Source organism: Musca vetustissima, unplaced genomic scaffold, assembly GCF_032173495.1.
Source record: "Musca vetustissima isolate MV318-11 ecotype Yass unplaced genomic scaffold, APGP_CSIRO_Mvet_v1 utg12355, whole genome shotgun sequence".
Lineage (NCBI taxonomy): Eukaryota > Metazoa > Arthropoda > Insecta > Diptera > Muscidae > Musca > Musca vetustissima.
This window is the reverse complement of record NW_026889304.1, coordinates 46,306-70,295: the sequence shown is the minus strand read 5'-3', so window position 1 is coordinate 70,295 and position 23,990 is coordinate 46,306. Positions and strand designations below refer to the sequence as shown.

The 23,990-nt window shown below is 33.8% G+C and overlaps 1 protein-coding gene across 1 annotated transcript in view; it reads right to left on the bottom strand.

The window, feature by feature from the left end:
* Window positions 1-15,977: 15,977 nt before the first annotated feature.
* Window positions 15,978-23,990, bottom strand: part of LOC133336991 (receptor-type tyrosine-protein phosphatase epsilon-like) — a gene marked incomplete at its 5' end in the record, with an annotated part of 47,304 nt that continues 39,291 nt past the window's right edge. Inside the window, one exon of the mRNA XM_061545254.1 lies at window positions 15,978-18,410. Coding sequence (XP_061401238.1) covers window positions 16,046-18,410 — 2,365 coding nt within the window. The remainder of the gene's footprint in view (window positions 18,411-23,990) is intronic.

The following is a 23,990-nucleotide window of genomic DNA, read 5'->3' as shown; positions in this document are numbered from 1 at the left end:
TTCACATTTACTTCACAAATTTATTGCATTTTTATTGTTGTTGTTTTTGGAAAATATTATTTGACCTTTTTCTTATTACACAATGTCTACAATGAATGATTTTCAATTTTGTGCATTTAATTGTGCATAAATGCTCAGCAACATTTTTGTTTGTTTATTTGTTTTGTTTTATTTTCTTGGTCCATAGTCAACAATAGAAATAGTAATAAAATGAAAAAATAAACGAATATGAACAATAAACTAAATGAAATGTAAAAAGGTAACATAATGTAAATTTATAAGTACACAATAACAAATATTGATTAAACTATAGAGATTTGATTTTTTTGCTTTAATTTAAACTGAGATTTTTTATAAAAAGTTACATGATAAAAATGTTAAAAGGAAATCGATTATAATTAAAATTAATATTTAGCTTTTTATTCAAAAATTATAAAATATTTTTAAAAAAGTTTTGACAATTAAATTATATTTTTTTACAGGAATACAATTATTTAGCAGAACTGTAACGGGCCTCATGCACTATACTCCCAAGCTGCTATTGCCGATGAACCCCTTTGTACGTGTAATTTAAGCAGCTTTCGTTCAAAAATCGTATTTCGATATGAAAATTTTGAGGCTTCTTAAAATGTAATATTTGGGTTCTATCTAGATTTTATCTGAGTCGCACTTTTCCGCCATTTCGGCTATAACTCAATTTCGGCCCAACGCATCTTGTGATTTGTGTGATTTTACAACTGATTTCAGTATTACCATCTGTGAGAAAAGAACGACATAAAGACCGCACAATATACAGAGGATTAAATACATTCAGGCAATGACGAATAATTGACCACAAATCCGATTTTTTGCAAAAAGTACATTTAATGTACATATTAGAAATGTATTGTATTTTAAATCTGGGGACTTATGCACCAATAATTTTTTATCATTGTAGGCCACAGGCGATAAAAATGATTTTTAAAATTTACGTTTTTTTAACTTCAACTAAAACTCATGTTGTTGGGCAAACTTTCAGCTTCAGAACCTAGTGCCAAGCAGTGACAAAGGATATTTTAATGGTTATATCAATTCCTTATCTTTGATTTACTATTACCGAGGGCTAGTTATGCAAATGTAGAAGCCAATGTAGAATCCAGGCCATTTCGGTCCTGATCAGACCGTTTGACTTGAGCCCGTTTCTCAAAACCAATTCGCTGAAATTTTCTACATTGGGTTATTGTGGGGTAGCAAATTTCTCCACTAAAAATATAGGTCCACTTTTTCTCGTAGCCCCCATATAACGGTACCACAAATTTTAAGTATTTTGGAGGTCTCGAGCGCCATTTTCGACCGAATTCCGCTAAAAACGATAAGTATAGATTCATTTTTCCGTGTAGTCCCCGGTACCACAATTTTTCGGTATTTTGGAGTTTTTGTGAATTTTCAAACGAATTCGCTGTAGTTTGACACTTTATGTTATTTTTGGGAACCAAAATCTCTCAACTAAAAATTGTAAACATATGTCCACTTTTTCGGATAGCCCCCATATAACAGTAGCCCCATGTTTCGGTATTTTGAGGTACTGAGAGCGTTTATCAACCGAATTCGCCGTAATTTGCTATTTTATTGATTTATTTGCTAACAAATCTCCCTCAAAGAAATGTAAATGTTTGCCCCCGTTTTAGGCGTAGTACCCATATAACCTCATATTATACCCTCCAGCGTAAGGTGGAGTGTATATTAAATTTGTCATTGCGTATGCAACACCTCGAAATATACTCCGGAGACCCCACAAAGTATATTTATTCTTGATCAGGATTTATGCATGTCCTTATGTCTGTCTCTAGAGGTTTGGTATTGCAAATGGGATGTATCGGTGTATCGTTATCGTTTTGGTGTACCCCCCCATATAACAATATCACCTCCCCCCACATTCGGTATTTTGCTGATTTGGACAGGTTTTCCATCCGAACTGGCTGCTATTTGGTATTTTGGGTTCTCATTGAATAATACATGTCCCTATCAAAAATTATTCATTATTTAATAACGGTATCACAACATCCCCGCATTAAAAATTATTAATATTGACCCAAGTTACTATTTTAAGAATTTTGGACACGTTTTTTAACAGAATTTGCTGTTATTTCGTATTTTGTATTCTCATTGGCTTTGTCACTACCAAAAACTATAGACCGGGCCGAACATAACATTGTTTTAACTTATCTTTTTTCAGTAAAATGTCGGACTCCCACAGCACATAAAAATTATCAAAACCTACTACAAAAATGGTGATTCTGCCACAGCTATATTTCGAACGAATGTCTCACTCGGTAAACAAAGATGTCGTATTTGGAGCTCTGAGGATCCTTAAGTAATTGAAGAGTGACCATTACATTTAGAAAAGTCACTGTTTGGTGCGCTCTTTGGTCCAATGAAGCAAAACGGAATTTTCATCGAGAAGCCTCTCCATTCTGACCATGGAACTGTTTGCCGCTGTTTATAGTCTAGCGGATTACGGACAATGGTTAGTTCAATGGATTCGGCTAGCAAAATATTATTTATGATTTTTTCGGTCGGAGTTGGATGGTATTGATCATTAAACATGACGTCCGTTGGCGACGTAGGAAATAGTATTTCTTTTTTTCACACACCACTGTTTGGAGTCTCCTATATTCAGGTGATATATACATAGCTGTTTAATTTTAAAATTGAAATAATAAAAGAAATTAACAATTTTTATTTAAAATGACAGAATAAAATAACATAAAATAAAATATTTAAATATAAAAACACTTATTATAAAATAGGAAACTTGAATAAGGATGGAAATAGAATAGTTTGTTGTAAAGTATTTATATACATATGATATCTTTCTTAGATCGATAAATATAATATGGATCGAAGAGAAAAACTTGTTTTATTAATATATGTCATAGGAGAAAATCATTTCTCGAAGAAAACTTCGAAATTAGTAGTGCATTAATTAAAACATTTATTTTCAAATGTGATACGTTTTCAATTAAGAAATTATTCTTAATGCCTATTTTGAGGCGCAGATCAAACTTCAGAATATTTTAAATAGCATAATTGCTAAATCGAACAAAATAATTCATTGAAAGGGAAAATCGAGATAATTTCTGCATTAATTAGCAGCAGGCATTAATATACGTAATGCACCAGAGTTGGCAGTACACAATATTATTATACTTGTAAAATATTTTATAGATCATAGGCCGAAGATAGATGAAGAAATCGGTGACATAAATTATACAGTATTACGACATTATTAAATATATAATGTTACTACATATGCCATAACATAGTTGATACAAACTAATTTATTTCCATCCAACAATAAACTAAAATTTGTTTAAAATATTTTCATTAAATATAAATTAAAATCAATACTACTTATAAGTATACAATAGATTACTTTTAATATTAATATTAAATTGTCTTTATAGTTTTGATTTTATTAATATTAATACAAAATTTGTGTTATTATTGTGTGTGCGTTTATTACAATATTATTGGACAAATTTCTATAACTAGTTTTCGAAGAAAGTGATAATTTTGTGATTTTTGCAAAGAGTTTACGGTTTATATTAAAATAGCACAAATCAATGTAATCGCCTCATTTCTCCCCAAAGTCTTACGAATATGCTGACATTCGATTTTAGGCTTTATAGTGTTAGAATTTTTTCCGTATTAGGTCGTTAAAAACTCTATGTGATTTCTTTAATTGCACAAAAAATTGTTATTTTTCAAACAAATGATGAAAAATTACCCACAATGTACGTAGGCGAAGTCACTCCCATTATTAACATTTTACATACAATTGTTATTCTGTGTTTTGTAGTTCCAAATGTTCATAAATGGTCTCAAGTACACAAATATAATCATATCTTAAATACCATAAATCATCTTTGATACCATAAATAAGTTATTCAAGTTTCAAATTGAAAATCCATGAAACCACGTTTTTCTCTATATTTACCGTTATAAAATTAATTTTCGAAGCGACCCAAAAAAACCAAAGGTATTTTCGTGGCCCAGAGACTCCAACTAAACAGAATTGATACATTAGAAACCCTGAAAAATTTTCGTGTCGCACAGTGTAATCGAGATAGACCCTTGGTTCCTTTTGAGAATATGCATAGAATCACTTTCTGAGTCGATTTATGCATGTCCGTTTGTCCGTCCGTCCTCACTACTAAAAATTATAAATATAGGTCAATTTTTTTGGGTAGCCCCCATATAAGGGTACCCCCAGTTTTCGGTATTTTGGGGTTATTGGGCTCGTTTTATAACTGAATTCTCTGAAATTTTGTACATTGGGTTCTTATTGTGCACCAAATTGCTCCACTAAAAATTATAAATATAGTTCCAGTTTTTCTGGTAGTCCCCATATAACGGTACTCCCAAATTTTTGGTATTTTGGGGGCTCTGATCGTATTTTTCGACCGAATTGACTGTAATTTAGTACGTCGAGTTCTTATTAGGTAGCAAATCTCTCCACTATAAATAATAAATATAGGTCCAATTTTTCGGGTAGCCCGCATATAAGGGTACCGCCCAATTTTCGGAATTTTGGGGTTCTTGAACGCGTTTTTCAACCAAATTTTTGTAATTTGGTTTTTTTTGTAGTCGTATATGGTAACAAACATGCCTCCCAAAAATTATTAATATTCGACCCCTTTTTAGGGGTGGTCCCCTTATAACACCTTTTTTATACCCTTCACCGCACTGTGGTACAGGGTATTGTGTAGTTGTGCATATGTTTGTAACAGGCAAAAATAATCGAGATAGACCGATTCCTTTTGTGAATATGCATAGAATCACTTTCTGAGTCGATTTATGCATGTCCGTCCATGTATTTGTGTTAACAAAGTACAGATCGCATTTATGATCCGATTTAGATGAAATTTGGCACATGTTACTTAATTCAGATTTAGATATATACTTTCCTCCCATTTTGACTTATTGATGCATTAAACTCACTCATAGTTGTGAAGGGTATGATATAGTCGGCCCCGTCAGACTTTTGAACTTTCCTTACTGGTTAGTATTGAAAAAAATATATATATTCTCTTGTTTCAATTTTAGCATGGCTTTAACTTTGATTTTCGTAGGAAATCAAATTTCCTAAACCAAAGATATATTCGCAAACCATGTGCAGATAAATTTAAACATATGTTGAAATTTTTCGACATAGCTCCCATATAAACCTCCGCTCCATTTTCGGCTTTTTAACCCAGATATTTTTAAGTTATTGTGTTTACTGCACGTACAATTTTATAATCAGAATGTTAAGGCTCTGCAGAATACAACGATCACTATGGTCTGAAGAGACATACTGGAGCTGAACAGAATTTTCAACACAACAGCCGTACTACATGTAGTACCATCGGCATATCTGGGTTTAATATGTAGATTTCAACCAACGTGGATGTTACTGGGCATTTTAGATTCGGTGAGCATCCTAATTTTGACATAGTCCCATATAAAGGTACCGTCCATTTTCAGTATTTTGAAAGGTTTTGTCGTACTTTCCAGAAAATTCAACGAATTCCCAGAAAATGCTCAATATAGATTCATGGCTTTAAATAGCTCCCGTACATATATTTATCTTAATTTTCGATACGTTGTAGTTCCTAGCCCAGTTTTTCAACGAGAATAGGACATACAGTTACATATAAAGGCCGCGGTATTTTAAAAATTATAAATGCACTCTTAGCCCGTCCTATCGAAAGGTTCTAAAGAAATAGGTTGTAATTCGTAATTTCAGATTTTTCTTAACCCTACGGTCAATAACCAAAAAAGTATACGTAGATCAATAACCGTGGTACATTTGTACCCACCCAATGATAGCTCTGTAACTCATTAAAAAATTGTTTTAAATTAGTCTATACGGATCTGATCTAGATGTAGGAACTCAAAATTATATATACATTAAAATAATATATATTTAAATCCATGCTTAAATGATAATCTATCTAAAACAATCATAGTAAATTCGTTATAGCTTTCGAATGGGATAAGCTTTTTTTAGTTATTTTTTATTGGGATCTTATTTAGGTGTTCCTCAACCCCTCTGCAAATTTGTGTGGCCCTAGACAACATGGGCCATCAGGACGACTCGTGGAAATCAGAAACTACCTTGGTTTTCCTTTGGTATACAGGGACTAAAACACCACTAGACAGTCTTAGTTACATAATCGAAGTGTTTGGTCCCTTCGATCCCCTAAATATTAACCAAACAAAACACTGTAACTGTACCTGCATGCAAAATTTCGTTTCGATTCGTTCGTAACTTTGTTCTGTATATTAAGCAGATGGATCCTAACAGACGTCGCATTTTTGAAGGACCATTAACATGAAATTGGATGAACTAAAATGTGCGATCTTTATCTAAATCAATCAGGCCCTAATTCAGTACTCTGTGCAAGATCGGACAATTATTGGGAGTTTGGTGCTCCATTTACTTAAAATCAGACGAAAACATATATAGGAGCTGTATCTAAATCTGAACCGATTTCCACAAAACTTGATACACGAAAGGCCATTTTCAGTACGTTTTGCAAAATGTTGTGCCAATCGGCCAATATTTGGGTCTTTGGTGCACCACTTACTTAAAATTGGACGATATATGGGAGCTATACCGACATTGAAACCGATTTTCTCCCATTTCAATAGGGTTCGTCCTTGGGTCAATTAAATGCCATTTCAACAAAATGGCACCGATTTCAAAAAAAACTTCGCATACATCAATTAGAACCTAATTCAGTACTCTGTGCAAAATTGTGTCCCAATCGGACCAATATTGGGTGCTTGGTGCACCATTTACTTAAAATTTGAAGAAAATATACATGGGAGCTATATCTAAATCTCAATCTATGTGAACAAAACTTAATACACGTTAGGCCATACTAACTGCAGCTCGTTTTGCAAAATTTTGTACAAATTGGCCAAATTTTAGGTCATTTACTTAAAATTGGACGAGTTTATATATATATATATATATATATATATAAATATATAAATGGGAGCAAAACCCAAATCTGAACCGATTTAAACGAAAGTTCGCATACGACAATTTGTCTTACTCGGACCAATATTGGCAGTATGGTGTTCCATTTACATAAAATGACATCAAAACTTGACATGTAAATATTTGGACCAAATTCAGTACTTTGAGCAAAATTTTGTCTCAATCGGACCAACATTTGAAGTTTGGTGCATCAATAAGGTATAATCGGACGAAAATACATATGGGAGCTATATCTAACGTACTTCAGTACTCTGAGCAAAATTTTGTCTCAATCGGACCAACATTTGAAGTTTGGTGCATCAATAAGGTATAATCTGACGAAAATACATATGGGAGCTATATGTAAATCTGAATAGATTTTGTGCCAAATTTCATCCAAATCGGATGATTAATGCGAGGTGTGTTATGCTCACAAAAATACATGGACGGACGGACATACACGAATCGCCTCAGAAAGTGATTCTATGTATATTCTCTATTACATTCTCTATTACAAACATATCCACAAAGATATAATACCCTGTACCACAGTGTGGTGAAGGGTATACTAATCGGTAATCTTACGAGTGAACTCAAGAAGTTTGGCATGGTTATGGCGTCTGTATTAAATACAAATGAATAATTTTCATTGACTCCTTTGGAAGACACTGAGAATTAAAATTTTTGAACAATTTGAAAAACGAAATCACTCAAACCGGTCTCAAGACAATGCTCACGAGCATGTCCATATCCTAGTATAGTTTCCCAACCTTATAAGGACATTGTCTTCCTAAAATGTTCCCGACTTTTTAAAGAAATTTAGAATGTAGACAACATTGTTGAAAATATAAAAATTTCGGCAGGGCCGATCTAAACTACTTTTTCACTTGTTGCATATAATCTATATAGAATATATATATATATATATATATATCTAATAATCTATATTAGAAAATTTATTTTAAAAATATTTTGCAACCACTCACTAAGTACTCTATATAGTGTGGTGTATTTAAGTGTAAATTTAATGTATATTTCTAATAAATTTTGTAAAGGGAGACATGCTATTAAATAGTTTGTTCAATATAACGAAGTTGAAACTACAAGATTTGGGTATAATTTGAAGCAAAATAAATGTACTATTTGCTTTAAAAATTTCTCTCTTTCATCTGAAATGTTGTCGACATCAACTTTGCTTACTATATGTTTGAAAAAAGCATCAGTTTTTTTCTCTTTGTTACCTTCTTTTCGCCATATTTCAAAAAAATCGATTTTTTATACGGAGGTTGCCTAGAAAAAGAGGCATTATTCGCAAAAGTCAAAAAATCGCAACTTGAAATAAATTTAAATTAACTCATTACTTATAAATTAATTTATGTGCAATAATTCAAAGAGGTCATATTGGGTCATTTTTTTAATAGCTTACTGAAAGTCAATCTATCAAATTACTTTAAGCCTTTAAAGTCTTCATAGGCTAAAGGGTTATTTTCAAGTATAGTATCGCAAACATAAAAATGTTTTGATTTAATATAAATGTGCTCACTTGTATCTATATTTTCCATTTTACATGATATGAACTAGGATTATTAACATCGATTTCACTCAAACTTACCAGACGTTATTTGAGACTCATTTCGGTACCTTTGTGCGCTATTCGTAAATCAAACTACTGCAATTTAGAGTACAAAGTTATTCGAGTAACGAATATCCCCCATAATATGGTAGAAAACGCCTATATGGGGACAACTCTACGGAACAAATCAGATAAATATTTTAATATAAAAGGGTCAAATATTAATTAATTTTAAATATAAATTAATATTAATTTTGGTAGAGAGATTTGTTATCATATACGACAACAAAATACCAAATTACATCGAATTCGGTTTAAAACCGCCCCTATATAAAGGAGGGTACCCTTATATGGGTGCTACCCGGAAAAATTGGCCTATATTAATAATTTGTTGTAGAGAGATTTGCTACGTAATAAGAACTCAAAGTACTATACTACAGCCAACTCAGTCGAAAAAAACGCCCAAAACCAAACCAAAATACTGAAAAATGGGGGGTAAAGTTATATGGGGGCTACCATAAAAAATGGACCTATATCTATAATTTTTAGTGGGGAAATTTAGTACCCAATAAGAACCCAATGTACCAAATTTCAGTTGGAAAACGCGCTCATTGGGGTACCTTTATATGGGAGCTATGCGTAAACGTAGACCGATATAGCCCATCTTCGACCTTGACCTGACTGCAGACAAAGACGACTGTATGCAAAATGTTAGTGATCTATCTCAATTCGTTTAGAGACTAGAGTGATTACTACAGACAGACGAAAATGGCCAGATCATCATAGAAGTTTACGCTGATCAAGAATATATCTACTTTATAGGGTCGGAAATGATTATTTCAATGAGACGGAAAGCTTGGAGTAGGGTATAAAAAATATTTGTTTATATATCCTAAGAATTGCTGTAAAATATAAGTATAATGATTTAACATTCGAAAGGATGAACATGACTATCCTATTTATGTTCTTTGGGAAAATTACATTGATGTAAGTAAAATCTAAAATAATGACGGTAGACTGTGTTGATGTATCAATGTAGGTATTTCTAAACCGATGTTAGGTATTCTAGCTTAGCTTGAATGGCATTAGCTTAAAGTTTCATTTATGTATACTTCTTTGTATTTGGACGTAACTCTGTTGTATTTTCTTATTCGTTCTATTTGGGTTCATTGGCTTTAAATCAAAGTTAGTACAATCACATTGTTGTATTTTGTATAACTACATGCCAGACTGATTATATATTTGTGCTGGGACCAATGAATTTTATTGCCTTTGGAAAGAGTATAATCATTTGCTAGTGAAATCAGATAGTGCAGGATATAGAACACATTAGCTATGGAAAGAATCAAGACAACTTTGGCAGGAAATGAAGGATCCAAAATAGGTGTTAATTAAAAGTTAACTAAACGGGAAATGTATGAAAATGGTATATTTATTTAAATGTTTCATCATCAATTGAACTACATAAATGTTAACAAGATAATAAGCTAAAATAGTTTATGAAATAACTTAACAGGGTTTTCTTCAGCTTCTTTCAAATCACAAAATTATCAAGGATTTCTTGCACAAAAACCCGTCTACAAAATGATTAACAATAATAAAAACTTATATTTAATATAAAAAATAAATAAATATCATAACAATCTTCTTGTCAAGTCAAATATAAGTATATATAAATATAATATATATTACTTAGACTAGCATACACATATACATTTATGTAAATATAAAACATTTAAAATCTGTTATACGTTAATATGTATATATAAATATTTTTCTATATAAATTTTGTTGTTGTTGTTGTTTTTGTATTTGGCATAAATATTTGGGAGTTTTCGAAAAACAGTTTTCTAAGGCATTTTGTTTGTTCTGTGGTGTTGGTTTTTTTTCATCACATTAATAACAATTGTTTAACATTGAAAATATATGTATATAAATAAAATAATTGTCTATTTGGTTTATTTATTTTTTTTTTCTTGGCATATAAAGTTTGGCTCGACATCGTGTTTTTTTTATATAAATCTTCTTGGAAGTGGAGATGTACATTTTGAGTTTTTTTTTATATTTTTTTTAATATTATTACTCCAAAAATATAGTTTTGTTTTTATAAAGTTATATAATATATATTTCTTTAAATGTTTGCAAAATTTAAATCCATGTAAGCCACGATGATTCCATTTGCAAAACTCAAACAAAAAACGTTTGAAATACAGCAAATATTTTTGTGGGTTATATTTCTGGCGCGCAGGAGGTGCAGTGTTGTAATTGTTTCAGATCAATTTGTCTTAAAAATTGTTAATCTGAATCAATTATAAGTGATAAGCTAATATTTATAAAAGGGGTATTAGAGGATTTCAAGTAGACGATTAAAAAATGATATTTCATAGAGACAGAGAGTATTTTGATGATTCTACAAGGCGTTGTGGATGTACCTTTTTTATAGTCTTTGAATCGAAAGGCTAAGAAACATGGATTCTATTATTAACTAGACTTAAAAATCGGGAATAGAGATATATTTTTGTTTTTTGGTCTATACGACATTATTTAGAACCGTCAAGAAAATACGATTATACAAATTTAATTATTGCCAATTTCCGATAGGGTACAAGATTTGTATAACTCCACCAAAGAACAGTAGACGTTGTCAAACGTTGGATGCAAGATGGATGAGTCTAACACACTATCAATAATGATTTCCATCAGATACTTCGAATGATAAAAGTCACACCATCCTAAGACCATTTACATTTGTCTTAAATATCTTAAGTTAAAAACCAGTGAGCGGAGCAGTATAGTCAGACGGGGCCGACCATATGATACCCTACACAACTTCCACGAAAACTAACTTTCTGCGGTTATATATTCTGAGCATGGAAAATATTTCCCTATATTTACACCCTCTTGACCGACTAGAGGTCAACAAATATTACTAATATTCAGTAAATCCCTTCTCAGTACTTGTCCAGATTCCCTTCACGGTGGGTTGTGTTATGATGTTCGACTCGAAAATAACACAAAAATTAAGTTTTCGGTCCACTTCATTCCAAAATTATTATCTGATCATCACCGAAAATTATAGGCGTTATCATTGACCATTCCTGGATCCTCAAGGAAATTTTCAAAGCGATCCGCGCTGTATTTCCGCCTCCAGTGTGGTAATGTGTAACTAAATAATATCTGAGTACATAAGCACCTGTAAATATTTAAATGTAACTCTCGCATCTTGGATATACTATCAACTTCTCGGTTCTAGGTCATTCAGGAGTAAATATATACGCTATAGAATACAAATTTTGTCATTTTTCACACATATTTAGCGGGTCCATTTGACCCGCTAAATATTGATCGATCTTTATCAAAACAGGCATGCTTATTCTTTGGCCCAATCCCCTTCTCCATGAAAAATTCGCGGTGTTTGGGCCATAATTGCGGCCTCTGGAGCGACCAGAAAATCAGACAAAAATTTAGTTTTTGGTCCATTTCATCCCCTAAATATTAACCGATCTTTACAAAAAACAATAGGGGTCTTCATTGGGCAGAACCCATCCTACATGCACAATTTCGTGAAGATTGGTCCATAACTGCGGCCTGTATCGTGTTTACAAATTATAATGGACAGACGGACGGATGGACGGACGGACTCTTGGGGCTGCACAAAGCTATAATACCCTGACAACATAGTTGTGTAGGGTATAAAAATTAAATCTACTCTGCTCTATTTGATACTGATTCTAACTCCAGGTTATTGAAGTGGTGAGGTGTGCATTGTAGAAAATTACCATATGCCGAAGTGATGTTTTGCAATACTCAATCAAATTTACGCCCAATACGAATGGAGTTGGATACACCACCACAGCACTCTGGTTTGTCTAGGTAGCTACTTCTCTTCTGCTGCGGTTGTATTCACCCTGTATTTTTGAATTGTTTCCCCAGTGTCTGTTGATCATCTTGTTGTGTTGACGCACAGGAAGCATCTTCGTCTTCTCCAGTAAGTGGTCTATTGGAGTCATGGGTATACAACCTGTTTCAGTCTTCAGGGCGACATTCTGATACGATTGAATGTTATCTAATGCGTAGTACTTACGATAGCGAGTCACACTGCTACCAACATTTCAATCTGAGCTGGAGAGTAGTTCTTTCAACACTTTCACTCGACTTGATGGAATGTGTGATGTGAGCTTAGGCATCAATAACTCTATGATTAGCCAAAAACATAGTTCTTATCTCACAAGGCTATTTACTTAGTTTTCACATCTGTGAAAAATTCTGGTAGCAGGATCTGCCGATCCATTTCGTTGTACCAAATGGTCGTGAAGTTCAACCAACAACAGCCGCAGTGACACAGAACACTGACCATTGACGTCGTGCGTGAACTGATAATGGAGGCTTGTCATGTGACATACCATGAGTTAAAAGCATCCGTTGGCATTTCTTCCACCCTCATATATTCCGTAATGCAATTTGACAATTGCTCAAAAATTGACACGGGCCTTTGGAAAGAAATGTTGAACATTTAAAATCAAGGACATATGCGAGTGAGTCCGAAACAACCGTCTGGGACTTTGAAGATGTTCCTAATGACGCGAAAGCAATTCGTTATTCTGAAAAACTGGTGATGTACCGCTTGAGCGACTTAGGAACACAATTTGTTTGCCTTTGCTGAAATTCAGAAAACGAAGAGCTCTATGTTAATGCGAGCTCTTACTCAGGCTCTCAAACCAGCGTATTTTTGTACTTCGATATACCTTGAAAAATAGCACAACTCAACTGCCGTTTTCAGCATTCTGAACTCTGTGGGTGGCATGTTTATGCCTAGTATATAAACACTGTGCCATTCAGATCAACTCAATTTCCATGGGAATGGGGTTCCAAACTTGATTTTTGTGTTAATTAATCTACAGGATGCTATTCCGTCTTCAAGCTTCAGAATTTATGTGTATTCGAAATATATTACTACGAGTAATGAGACTTCTCTTCTTCTCTTTTGAGTGTTGAAAGATCTTGGGGAGTATATGAAAATCCTAGAAGGAAAATTTCGCCATAGGTCAAAGTTCGAAGATATTGCGTGATCTTTTCCTTTGTTGGCGGCCCTGTTGTACTTAATGAGATAGCTTCCGATTCCTATTTAAATTTAAAAACCCATTTTTTCCTCAAAAATACATATAATTGCTACAAATGAAGATATTTCCGAACGTTGCCTGTGGTGACTTTTTGCTTCTGAGGTTTTCATATACTCACCAAGGCCTTTCAATCCCAATAAAAACCTTTTAAATCCCAGACCATGATCTCGATTTTATCGCCCAGCGAAATTAATATCCCAAGTGAATTCGTCATTGATGAAAAATTTAGAACATTGTTATATATATTTCTGTTTCCTTGTGTGGAACTCGACCTAGTGGGTTCAAAAAGTCATATTTTAATTTTTATAAAAAAAATATATTCTTCCAAACAACGACGTGAAAAATATAGCCTTAAAAATCGTTGGGCAATATTTTAAAACAGTATTTTGATGACTGATATTTACATGAAATTGATTATTTTTGAGTTCTATCCAAAAAGGATTATATCGTTCATAAAGGATCGATATCGATTTTAGTGGATTCGGATCTACCTTTCGTTAATTTTAAGTAGTATATAAAATATGATAATGGCTTGTTAGACAATTTTATGTTTGTTTCAATGTTTAAAGACGATTTTAATTCAAGGCGTTCCAAGTCGAATTAATTTGATCCTTGTTTCTTAGACTTAATGATCAACAAATAAAAATAAATATAAGCAAAGACATAAAAGGCATACACAGTGCAACATTGATTTGAAAGTTTCAACAATTTACTAACTATAATTATATATACAAATAACCACAAATTTTTATAAAAATGTTTTATTTTTTAATTCCAATTAAAGCAATTGTTTGCATTCTTTCAAATCACGATCTTCATTGTTTTGTTGCACTCTGTTTAACAGCTGTTTCTCTACATCTATTTTTGGCAAGCGGATTCTCTTTTTAGTTTACATAGAAGTCGCTTAGGCTTGATCTATAACTTGATCTACAAACATTTATTATTAGATTTTCAGCACTATCGAAGTTAATATTGTTTTGTTTGTTGTTGTTGCTGCTGCTGTTGATTTAGCTTTAAAGCATTACTAACTGTCCGAAAAAGTGTATGTCCGATAGAAAACATTTACATTTGTGTATTTGTAGTATTATACAGGTTTAGGTGTAAGTTATATATTTAATAACTGCTACCCATAAAGTTGCAAGAAAATTAATTTAACTGAATTCAAATTGAATCAGTAAACTGTTGTAATAACAAAATATGTATTGTATAAAAACCTTGAAATAAATCTATGAAAAAAATATATTCCTCGATCTAACACAGCATTTCAGAATTGCTGGGCTTTGAATTAAGGGTAAAATTAAAGATAAATTGGGGTTTATGTGTAATTTCGATTTACAAAAATGCACAGTATTAAAAAATAAAATATTCAAGGATAGTATATATAGACATTAATTTGGTAAAAGCCATTGCCCTGTGACCTGCGCCCTAGTTTCGTAGGATATACGATATCATAATAAAAAATAAATGATCACCATCAAAACCTCGAACTCGAATGATAATTGCTTCATGTATACCAACAAAAAAATATACTGAAATAAAGTTTTCGGTACACTTGATTACATAAATATTAGCCCATCCACTGTCAGACACATCTTAAAATCGAAACAGGATAAAAATACTAATTTAGCATTCTCAATGGCAGGACGGCACGCTAGGAATATTCCTTCCATATAATGAAGATAAAATCCAGACATTGAAACTGGAAGCAGTGATTTGGGGCGGCGTATACCTGCAAAGGTCTTTACAGAAAATTTCTTGAGATGCACTATTTTTTATAAAAGCTCCAAATTGTTGACGATATATTAATGAGATTCTGAAATACTGTGTTCTAAACATAAACAAAATCCATCAGATGAATTGCACATAAAAAATAATCAAAACCTAATATTACAAAATTACATTTACCCCGGTATAGTTGGGGTCATTTCGCAGTTAACCTAAACTATCAAAGAATTATAAATATTGCAGCTTACAAAAATCTAGGTTGGGACAATATGTCTCAATAACAACACGATAGAAATCTATACAAATGATCAAAATAAAATATATACCTAGGGTTCTATGATTTTGCTTGTTTTTTTTTTCGTAAAATATAAATAAATTGTTTTCAATGCTATGCATCGATAGAAATATAACCTATGATCCTGTTGGACACCCAAAAAACTATAATGCTTTTATATAAAACTTGTTTCTATCTCTGTATATACCTTTTTCTTCCCTATGAATTTGTTTTCTTCTTCTTCTCTTGCAGAGTTCTGTTGCACTCTTATTTTTGTGTTTTTTTTTTCAATATCTTTTGAAATCCTCCATACAAACTCCTGGAAAAAATATCTGTGCAGTTTAATCGTTTTTGTTCAGAAAATGTAACACATAATGCAACACCAAGTCATAACAATATTTGTATTCGGTCATATTCTCTACCAGATGCGGACGATTACGTCTAACCGTTTTGACAGCCTGAAAAACATCCACTTCACCATGTTGTATGACCTGTTCGATACAAGCATTAGCGGCACAGTACACGCCGCAACGGCTACGACCATCGGGTGATACAACACATACTGGGCCATAATCAGTTTTGGCACGCCACAATTCGACCATATTCATCAGATAGACCAGCGAATTGGTCGATGTGGGCACTTTATGGCCCATGGGCCAACACGTCAATTGGAAGAGCTGTACAGTGCGTGTTGGTGCCTTAACGCCGGCCATCATTTCGGTCAATGAGACGATTTTTTTGTTGATTTTGAATTCCCATTGTTTGATGTTAGTGTAACTGCGTGCAGCGGAATAGTGTACAGAGAAGACGGGACCGTACTTCTCCATTTTGGATTTGATGGGCCAGAATGAGGGGAAGGTTTGGGAATTGGCAGGGGGTTGGCACAATACTACCACCGCCGAGCATTCGGTATCGTAAACCAGGGACCAAAACTCACCGAGCGTATGTTTCATGGGCCATTCGGTGACAATGTATTCGCGCGGCTTGGTATAGCCATCCACATAAACGGCATTGATGTAATCTGTAAAGGCATTACCTTGAAATGATGTTAGATAGGGACGGAAGTTGTCGGGTGGCACACACAGGACATCTCGGTTCTTTTCCCGGTTGTCGGCACGATGACCACCAGCACAATCGCCAATGGTGAAACGTGGTGTTTGCTTGCAGATTTTGTCGTATTCCATTTGATATTCGTTCATTTTGGTTTGAGAGTTGCGTCGGGCCTTGGCCTTCAGACGATCGGAGAGTTCGGAAACGGGGAACCAAGTTTTACCGCATACAATGTGCTCCTCCAGTGTATCATAGATGAATTTATATTGATCGACATTTTCCACTAAGCCTTTGCGCGACTGCCTCAGCTTCTTTTGATAGCCGTAAATGTTGAAACATTCTTCTTCCTCGTGCAGCTCCAGATTGGCATCAATCGAGACGAACACACCCGAACGGCCACCACCATCACCACAATGTACCAACATTGGGCCACGTGAATCTTTGTCTTTTATAATGCTGCCGACGACGAGGCGAACACGTCGGCGAAACTCCAATAAGGCATTTGAGAAGGGACAACAATGGGAATACCATTCGGTATAGTGAAATTGCAGCAACAGGCGGTCCTCTACAATTTCCGATCTATTGGCCTCATTCAGTTTGTAAAGTCGGAAAGTGCGTATATGGAAATTGGCCAATTGTTCCTCTTTGATGATGCTAATATTAATGTCGCCATAGGTTTCGTGTACCTCACGATTGGGTGGCCAGTATTGAACACACATCACTTTGGCAAAATCGAAAGTCTTCGTGAGCATAATAATGGCACTGACATTCTCCTGCCATACCATACGCCAGAAGGCATTCACTGTATCCTCCACTGGACCCTGGGTCACAATATAGGCATTTGGTTTTAACAAACTATCCACGTACGAAGCATTCACATAATCCGAATCCGGCTCTCCCTCCACCTTTTTCAGCACCACTCGATTGTAATCGTAGGGAATGCATTTGGGATTCTGATTTTTGCCCTGATTACTCTTCTTCATGGCATAACGGCAGGTATTGGTCTCCACTCGGGCGGCTGTCTGAAATTCCAATTTATATAGGACGGGGAATTTTCGTCGAAGTTCACACATTTTTATAAACTGCTGGGTATCAATGGGATAGGTGGGCATGGTCTTCGACAGGGAGTTGTTTTCATCTCGCGCCTCCAATTTGATTTTCTCAAACGATAATAGGCCACTGTTGAGCATACTCAATTTCAGGGTACTCGGTATGGAGAGCAGGGAGCGGCGGGGCTGTTTGGGTTCTGCGACGGCATGACGTGGCGATGACTTTGATCGACGTTGTTTCTGTGGTGATGGTTTTCGTGTCTCAACAGCACTTGCACTGGTGACACTGCCCCTGGTGCTGTGAACTTTACCATTGCCATTGGGTATTGCTGCCAGCGCTGCTGCATCCCTAGAAGTGGAGGCTCGTGGATATTCATCGGTCTGTGACATGGTGTGGTTGTCGTCGTCAACGTTGTACGGCTTCGCTGTCGTTCGTCTTGACTCTGTGGGACTTTTTCGGGGTGTTGTTGTTGCTGTTGCGGTTAATTGTGTTGTGGCCGTTGAATTAGAGGTGGCTAATGACGATGAATGGGAGGGGGAGAAGAGTTTTACTTTGCCATGACGTCGTAGGTGAAGGAATTTGGTAAATTTCTTATAGATTTTATGCCTGGTATTGTGTTTGACGGCCAGTTCAAATGTTTAGATGTATTCTCTATTTGTCGATTGTGTGTTATGATTCAGATTATCTAAGTGAAAATACGCAGACACACACACACCCGCGAACATGCATAGATACTGGGTGGTTGGCTGCTGGCTTCCTCTCGATAAAATTTGTTGAGATACTTCGGTGCTGACACTTAGTCTGTGTTGTTATATATGTTTTCTTAGTTGTTTATTTGTAAATTCTTATTGTAGTAATTGTTGTTGCCGTTGTTGTTGTTGCTGCTGCTGCCTTTTGCAAAACAAGTAGTTGTTTTTGTTTCCCACTTACTCATTCACGCACAATTTCGAGAAAAACGAATTAAACAAATTTTTCATGTTTTCTTAAAAATTTTCACCAGCTGCCAACACGGGAGAAAGTAAAAAAAACGACTGACACACGAATTCTCTTTTGGTTCAGAGCAATGGCTATTTTGTTGGTTAATGTTTTCTGTTCTTTATATTCTCATCGTTTAATAGCTGCAGGTTGTTTTTATTTTTCTTTGCACTGTTCACAATTTTCCTGAATTTGTTCTCTCTCGTGGACATTTTTTCTCTTACAATCAGCTGTTTTATCGTTTAGTTTTTAATGTTATTGTTTTTCATACAGTGGGCTCGTTTCTTGTATATGTATTTGTTTATTGTGCTTCGAATTTTGTTAATGAAAATCAACTTAAAATATTTTTTTTTATTGTTATTTATTTAATATTCTTTAATAGACGTTGCCTTCGAAATCGTTGTGTGATGCATGGAATTTTTTGTAGAAGTAAGTTTTTGTCCACATATTAAACGAGTTGCTGCCGAGTTTTACTAAACGAGATTTAGTATATTCTGTCATTACTAGGATCTTTATATTAAAAACAAAGTAAATACACACTCTCAGACATCGTTTGCTTAAAAACAAATCCATTGAAATGGTGTATGAGAGCGATAAAATATCTGATTTGTATAAAACTTAATATAAGTCATTCTAGACCTAATGTACAGAATTTCTTTGTAATCTTTTAACCGTTATTTATTTGTAATACAATTTACACGAAATCGTAAAGAAGGTTGTATTTATTGGCAAAATGAATGGAAGTCATGTTACGGTTCGTAATACTATATAAGCCCATAACTCATCCAATTCAATCCAAATCGAGTAAGCTATGTAGTAAATCTGAATCAATTTGATAAATAGTACAAAATTTCGTGTCAATCGAGCAAACATTAGGAGTTTGCTGCACAATTTCTAATTTACAATATATATATATATATATTTATATATGGGAGTTATATCGAAATATGAACCGATTTTACCGAAACTCACCACCCATCACTCAATTCAATACGCTATGCCAAACTTCGTGCAAATCGAAGGATATAAACGGACTTTGGTGCACTATTTACCTAAAATCTGACGAAAATATATACGGGAGCTATATCTAAATCTGAACCGATTTTCACGAAACTTAACACACACCATTCTAGACTTGATTTAGTATGCAATGCCAAATTTCTTGCAAATCGAATGATATAAAAGGACATTGGTGCACTATTTACCTAAAATCGGACGAAAATATATATGAGAGATATATTAATATCTGAACCGATTTTTCCGAAACTCACCCCTCATCATTCTAGACTTAATTTTGTACGCTATGCCAAATTGCGAGGAAATCGAAAGATATATAGGGATTTTGGTACACCATTACCATTTAATCGGACGAAAATATATATAGGAGCTATATTGAAATTTGAACTGATTTTCACGAAACTTAACATACATCATTGCACACATAATTTAGTACGCTATGCCAAATTTTGTGCAAATCGAAACATATATAAGCACTTTGGTTCACTATTTACATAAAATCGGACGAAAATATATATCAGAGCTATATCGAAATGTGAACACATTTTTCCGAAACTCTATCTCATCATTCTGGACTCAATTTAGTACACTATGCCCAACATCGTGCAAATCGAAGATTATAAAGGAACTTTAATGCACGATTTACCTAAAATCGGACGAAAATATATATGGAAGCTATATTTAAATCTGAGCCGATTTTCACGAAACTTAACGTACATCATTCTAGATACAATTCAGTATGCTATGACAAATTGCGAGGAAATCGAAAGATATATAGGGATTTTGGTACACCATTTACATAAAATCGGACGAAAATATATATGGGAGCTTTATCGAAATCTGAACCGATTTTTCCGAAACTCACCACTCATCATTCTAGACAAAATTGTGTACGTTATGCCAAATTTCTTGGAAATCGAAGGATATAACGGGACTTTGGTGCACCATTTACCTTAAATCGAACGAAAAATATATAGGATCTATATCTAAATCTGAATAGGGTTTGTCCTTGGGCCAAATAAATGAGCTGTGCCAAGTTCATCCAATTCGAATCAATAATACGCACATTGTACATTGTTTACAATTTAACATGGACAGACAGACGGACGGACGGACATGCATAAATCGACTTAAAAAGTGATTCTATGTATATTCTCAGGAGGAAACATATGCACAAATACATAATGCCCTGCACAACAGTGTGGTGAAGGGTATACAAATCAAATATAACTGTCAAGAAAAAATTTAAATTTCTGATTAACGGTATTTCCCACGTTACTTATACGTTTAGTTGTGCTGAAATTCAACAAACTTGATCCTCAGATTATAGGGTATATATGAATTCCATCTCTAAATTTTTTTACAAAAATATAATAACCGATTTCATTCACTCTATATTTTTTTATTTTAATAATCTTTAGTTTATCACATCTTTATCCCAGACATATTTATCTACTTATATTTCGTTTTGTCATGTTATATATATTTTGTTACTATGTCATTTTTTTCTTGCACATAATTTTTGATTCAATAAATTATTCCCCGTTTTTTGTATTATTCATGTTTTTGTTAAAAATATTCGTGGCGTATATGACGATTATACTGTCATGAGTAAGTATGTCTGGTTGTTTGTTTTCCCGGAATTTCCGTGCCTTTTTCCCGAATTGTTTGCAATTAATTTTTGTAGCTGTTGTTGTTAAACAAATTGCAAATATTTTTATAGTTTTTTTTGTTCATTGTTTTCGCCTTTTATTTTTGCTATGTTCTTCTGATTTTTTTTCTACAACAAAAAAGTTTGTTTATTTCTCTAACACGCTCTTTCTTCGGTCTGCTATATTCACACTGTCAGTCCCATGAAAATTCACTCTGACGCGTGTGCTCACTGCGCCAACTCCGTGTCTGCTGGCTCATCTCATCTGGTCTATTTTTCATTCACCAGGCAGTCAGCGAGCCAGCCACGGTCGGCAGGCCGAATGGCAGCAGCCTCGAAATGTGTAATCGAAAATTCCATGCATCACACCTCGCCTTCGCCGTTCTCTCCATCAACGTAAAGAATTTTATTGGATTTTTTTCGCAGGCGATTTCCAATCACAAACAGGCCGTAATCAATCGATTGTTTGTTTACAAAAATTACAAATTGAATTGCTTTATTTTAGTATTATCACGTTTTTTACATTTTTCAGCACTTTAGCCCTTGAATTGAATTACTTATTATTTTTGTAGGTCACCATTTTTCACAGCGAATCGAAATTTCAGATTTTATTTGCAAAATTTGCTTAAAATTTTCATTTTTCCCGTTTGGATTTTCTATTTTCATTATGAAATTTTAGATATTTGGTCGTTTAGATGGTTGACTATATATTTCTTTTAGCCATTTATGCACTATATTTAACAAAAGAAAATATTTTTTGTTCGAGGTATTTTTTTCTGGTATCGTTGTTTGTCTTATTTTTTGTTCGTTTTTTCTTTCGCACTACCACTGCCACTTGCTCTGTCAAATAACGTCTGCTAGGAGGGCACGTAAAAATGAATGAATTTTTCACATTTTGTTTCACTTTTCTGTTGGATTTTCTTTTATCTTGTCATTCGTTCGAAGAAAAACAAAATTTCGAATTCGAAAATATGGTTTGAGATGCTTTGGTTGGTACGATAATTTGGTTAAAGTTATCGTTTTGAATATACAGTGGGAAAGTAAGCTATTTTTATACCCTTCACCACACTGTGGTACAGGGTATTATGTCTTTGTGCATATGTTTGTAACAGGCAAAAAAAATCGAGATAGACCCATGGTTCCTTTTGAGAATATGCATAGAATCACTTTCTGAGTCGATTTATGCATGTCCGTCCATCCGTCCGTCTGTCCATGTTAAATGGTAAACAATGTACAGGTCTCATTTATGATCCGATTTGGATGAAATTTGGCACAGCTCATTTGTTTGGCCCAAGGATAAACCCTATTGAAATTAGGAAAATCGGTTCAGATTTAATATAGCTCCCATATATATTTTCGTCCGATTTAAGGAAAATGGCAAACAAAAGTCCCTATATATCTTTCGATTTGCACGAAATTTAGCACAGCGTACTGAATAAGGTCTAGAATGATGTGTGCAAAATTTCGGTAGAGATTTAGATATAGCTCCCATATATAGCTTCGGCCGTTTTTAGGTAAATAGTCCAATAAAGTCCCTAGAAATCTTTTGATTTGCACGAAATTTGGCACAGCGTAATGAATAAGGTCTAGAATTATGTCTGAGAAGTTTCGTCAAAATCGGCTCAGATTTAGATATAGCTTCCATATATAGCTTCGCCCGATTTTATGTAAATAGTCCACTAAAGTCTCTGGAAATCTTTTGATTTGCACGAAATTTGGCACAGCGTAATGAATAAGGTCTAGAATTATGTCTGCCAAGTTTCGTGAAAATCTGCTCAAATTTAAATATAGCTTCTATATCTGACCATATGAGAAATTTATTATCGGTTGCAGAATGACTTGTTTATGGATCCAATTTCATTTTACTGATCCTTTAAAAATGCGACGTCTGTTAGGATTCATCTGTTGAATATACCCAAAGTGGTGAAGGGTATCATATAGTCAGCCCCGTCTGACTTTAATACTTTCCTTACTGGTTTTAATTTTAACTATATTTAAAGTAGAGCTGACAACAAATGTAACATCGTCGTAAAGTACGATTGCATTTATCTCAAGAGTAGTTATTATAAATCCAGTGGAGTTTATTTGACCTATACTGTATGAAATAATGATTACATACAAAAATGCTAGTATGAAATATTACTGAAAATCAACTTTATAAGATAAATATAATCCTCTATAGTAGAATCATAATCCCATATAACAGTTACATTTTTAAATGCAAACTTTTTACTTGCTTTTTGTGTCGATTGAAAAATATTTTGAAAAAATATCTATTTTCAGGAAATGTCATAATCAGCGCAATCATTAATTTCCGAAATGATATCGAATCTAAAAGAAAATATTTTTATCTTGAATTGAATCCTCCGATCATAAATAACATGAGAAAAAATATAAATATGGCATCACTAATGCGATTTTTTCGCATCTTGTGTACCCTTGTCGATGTGTCGAACATCATTTGTTGTAAACATATAAATATGTATTTATTTTAAAATATAATTTTCTAGATCTTTTTACAAATAAAAAGCGGGTTTACGTAT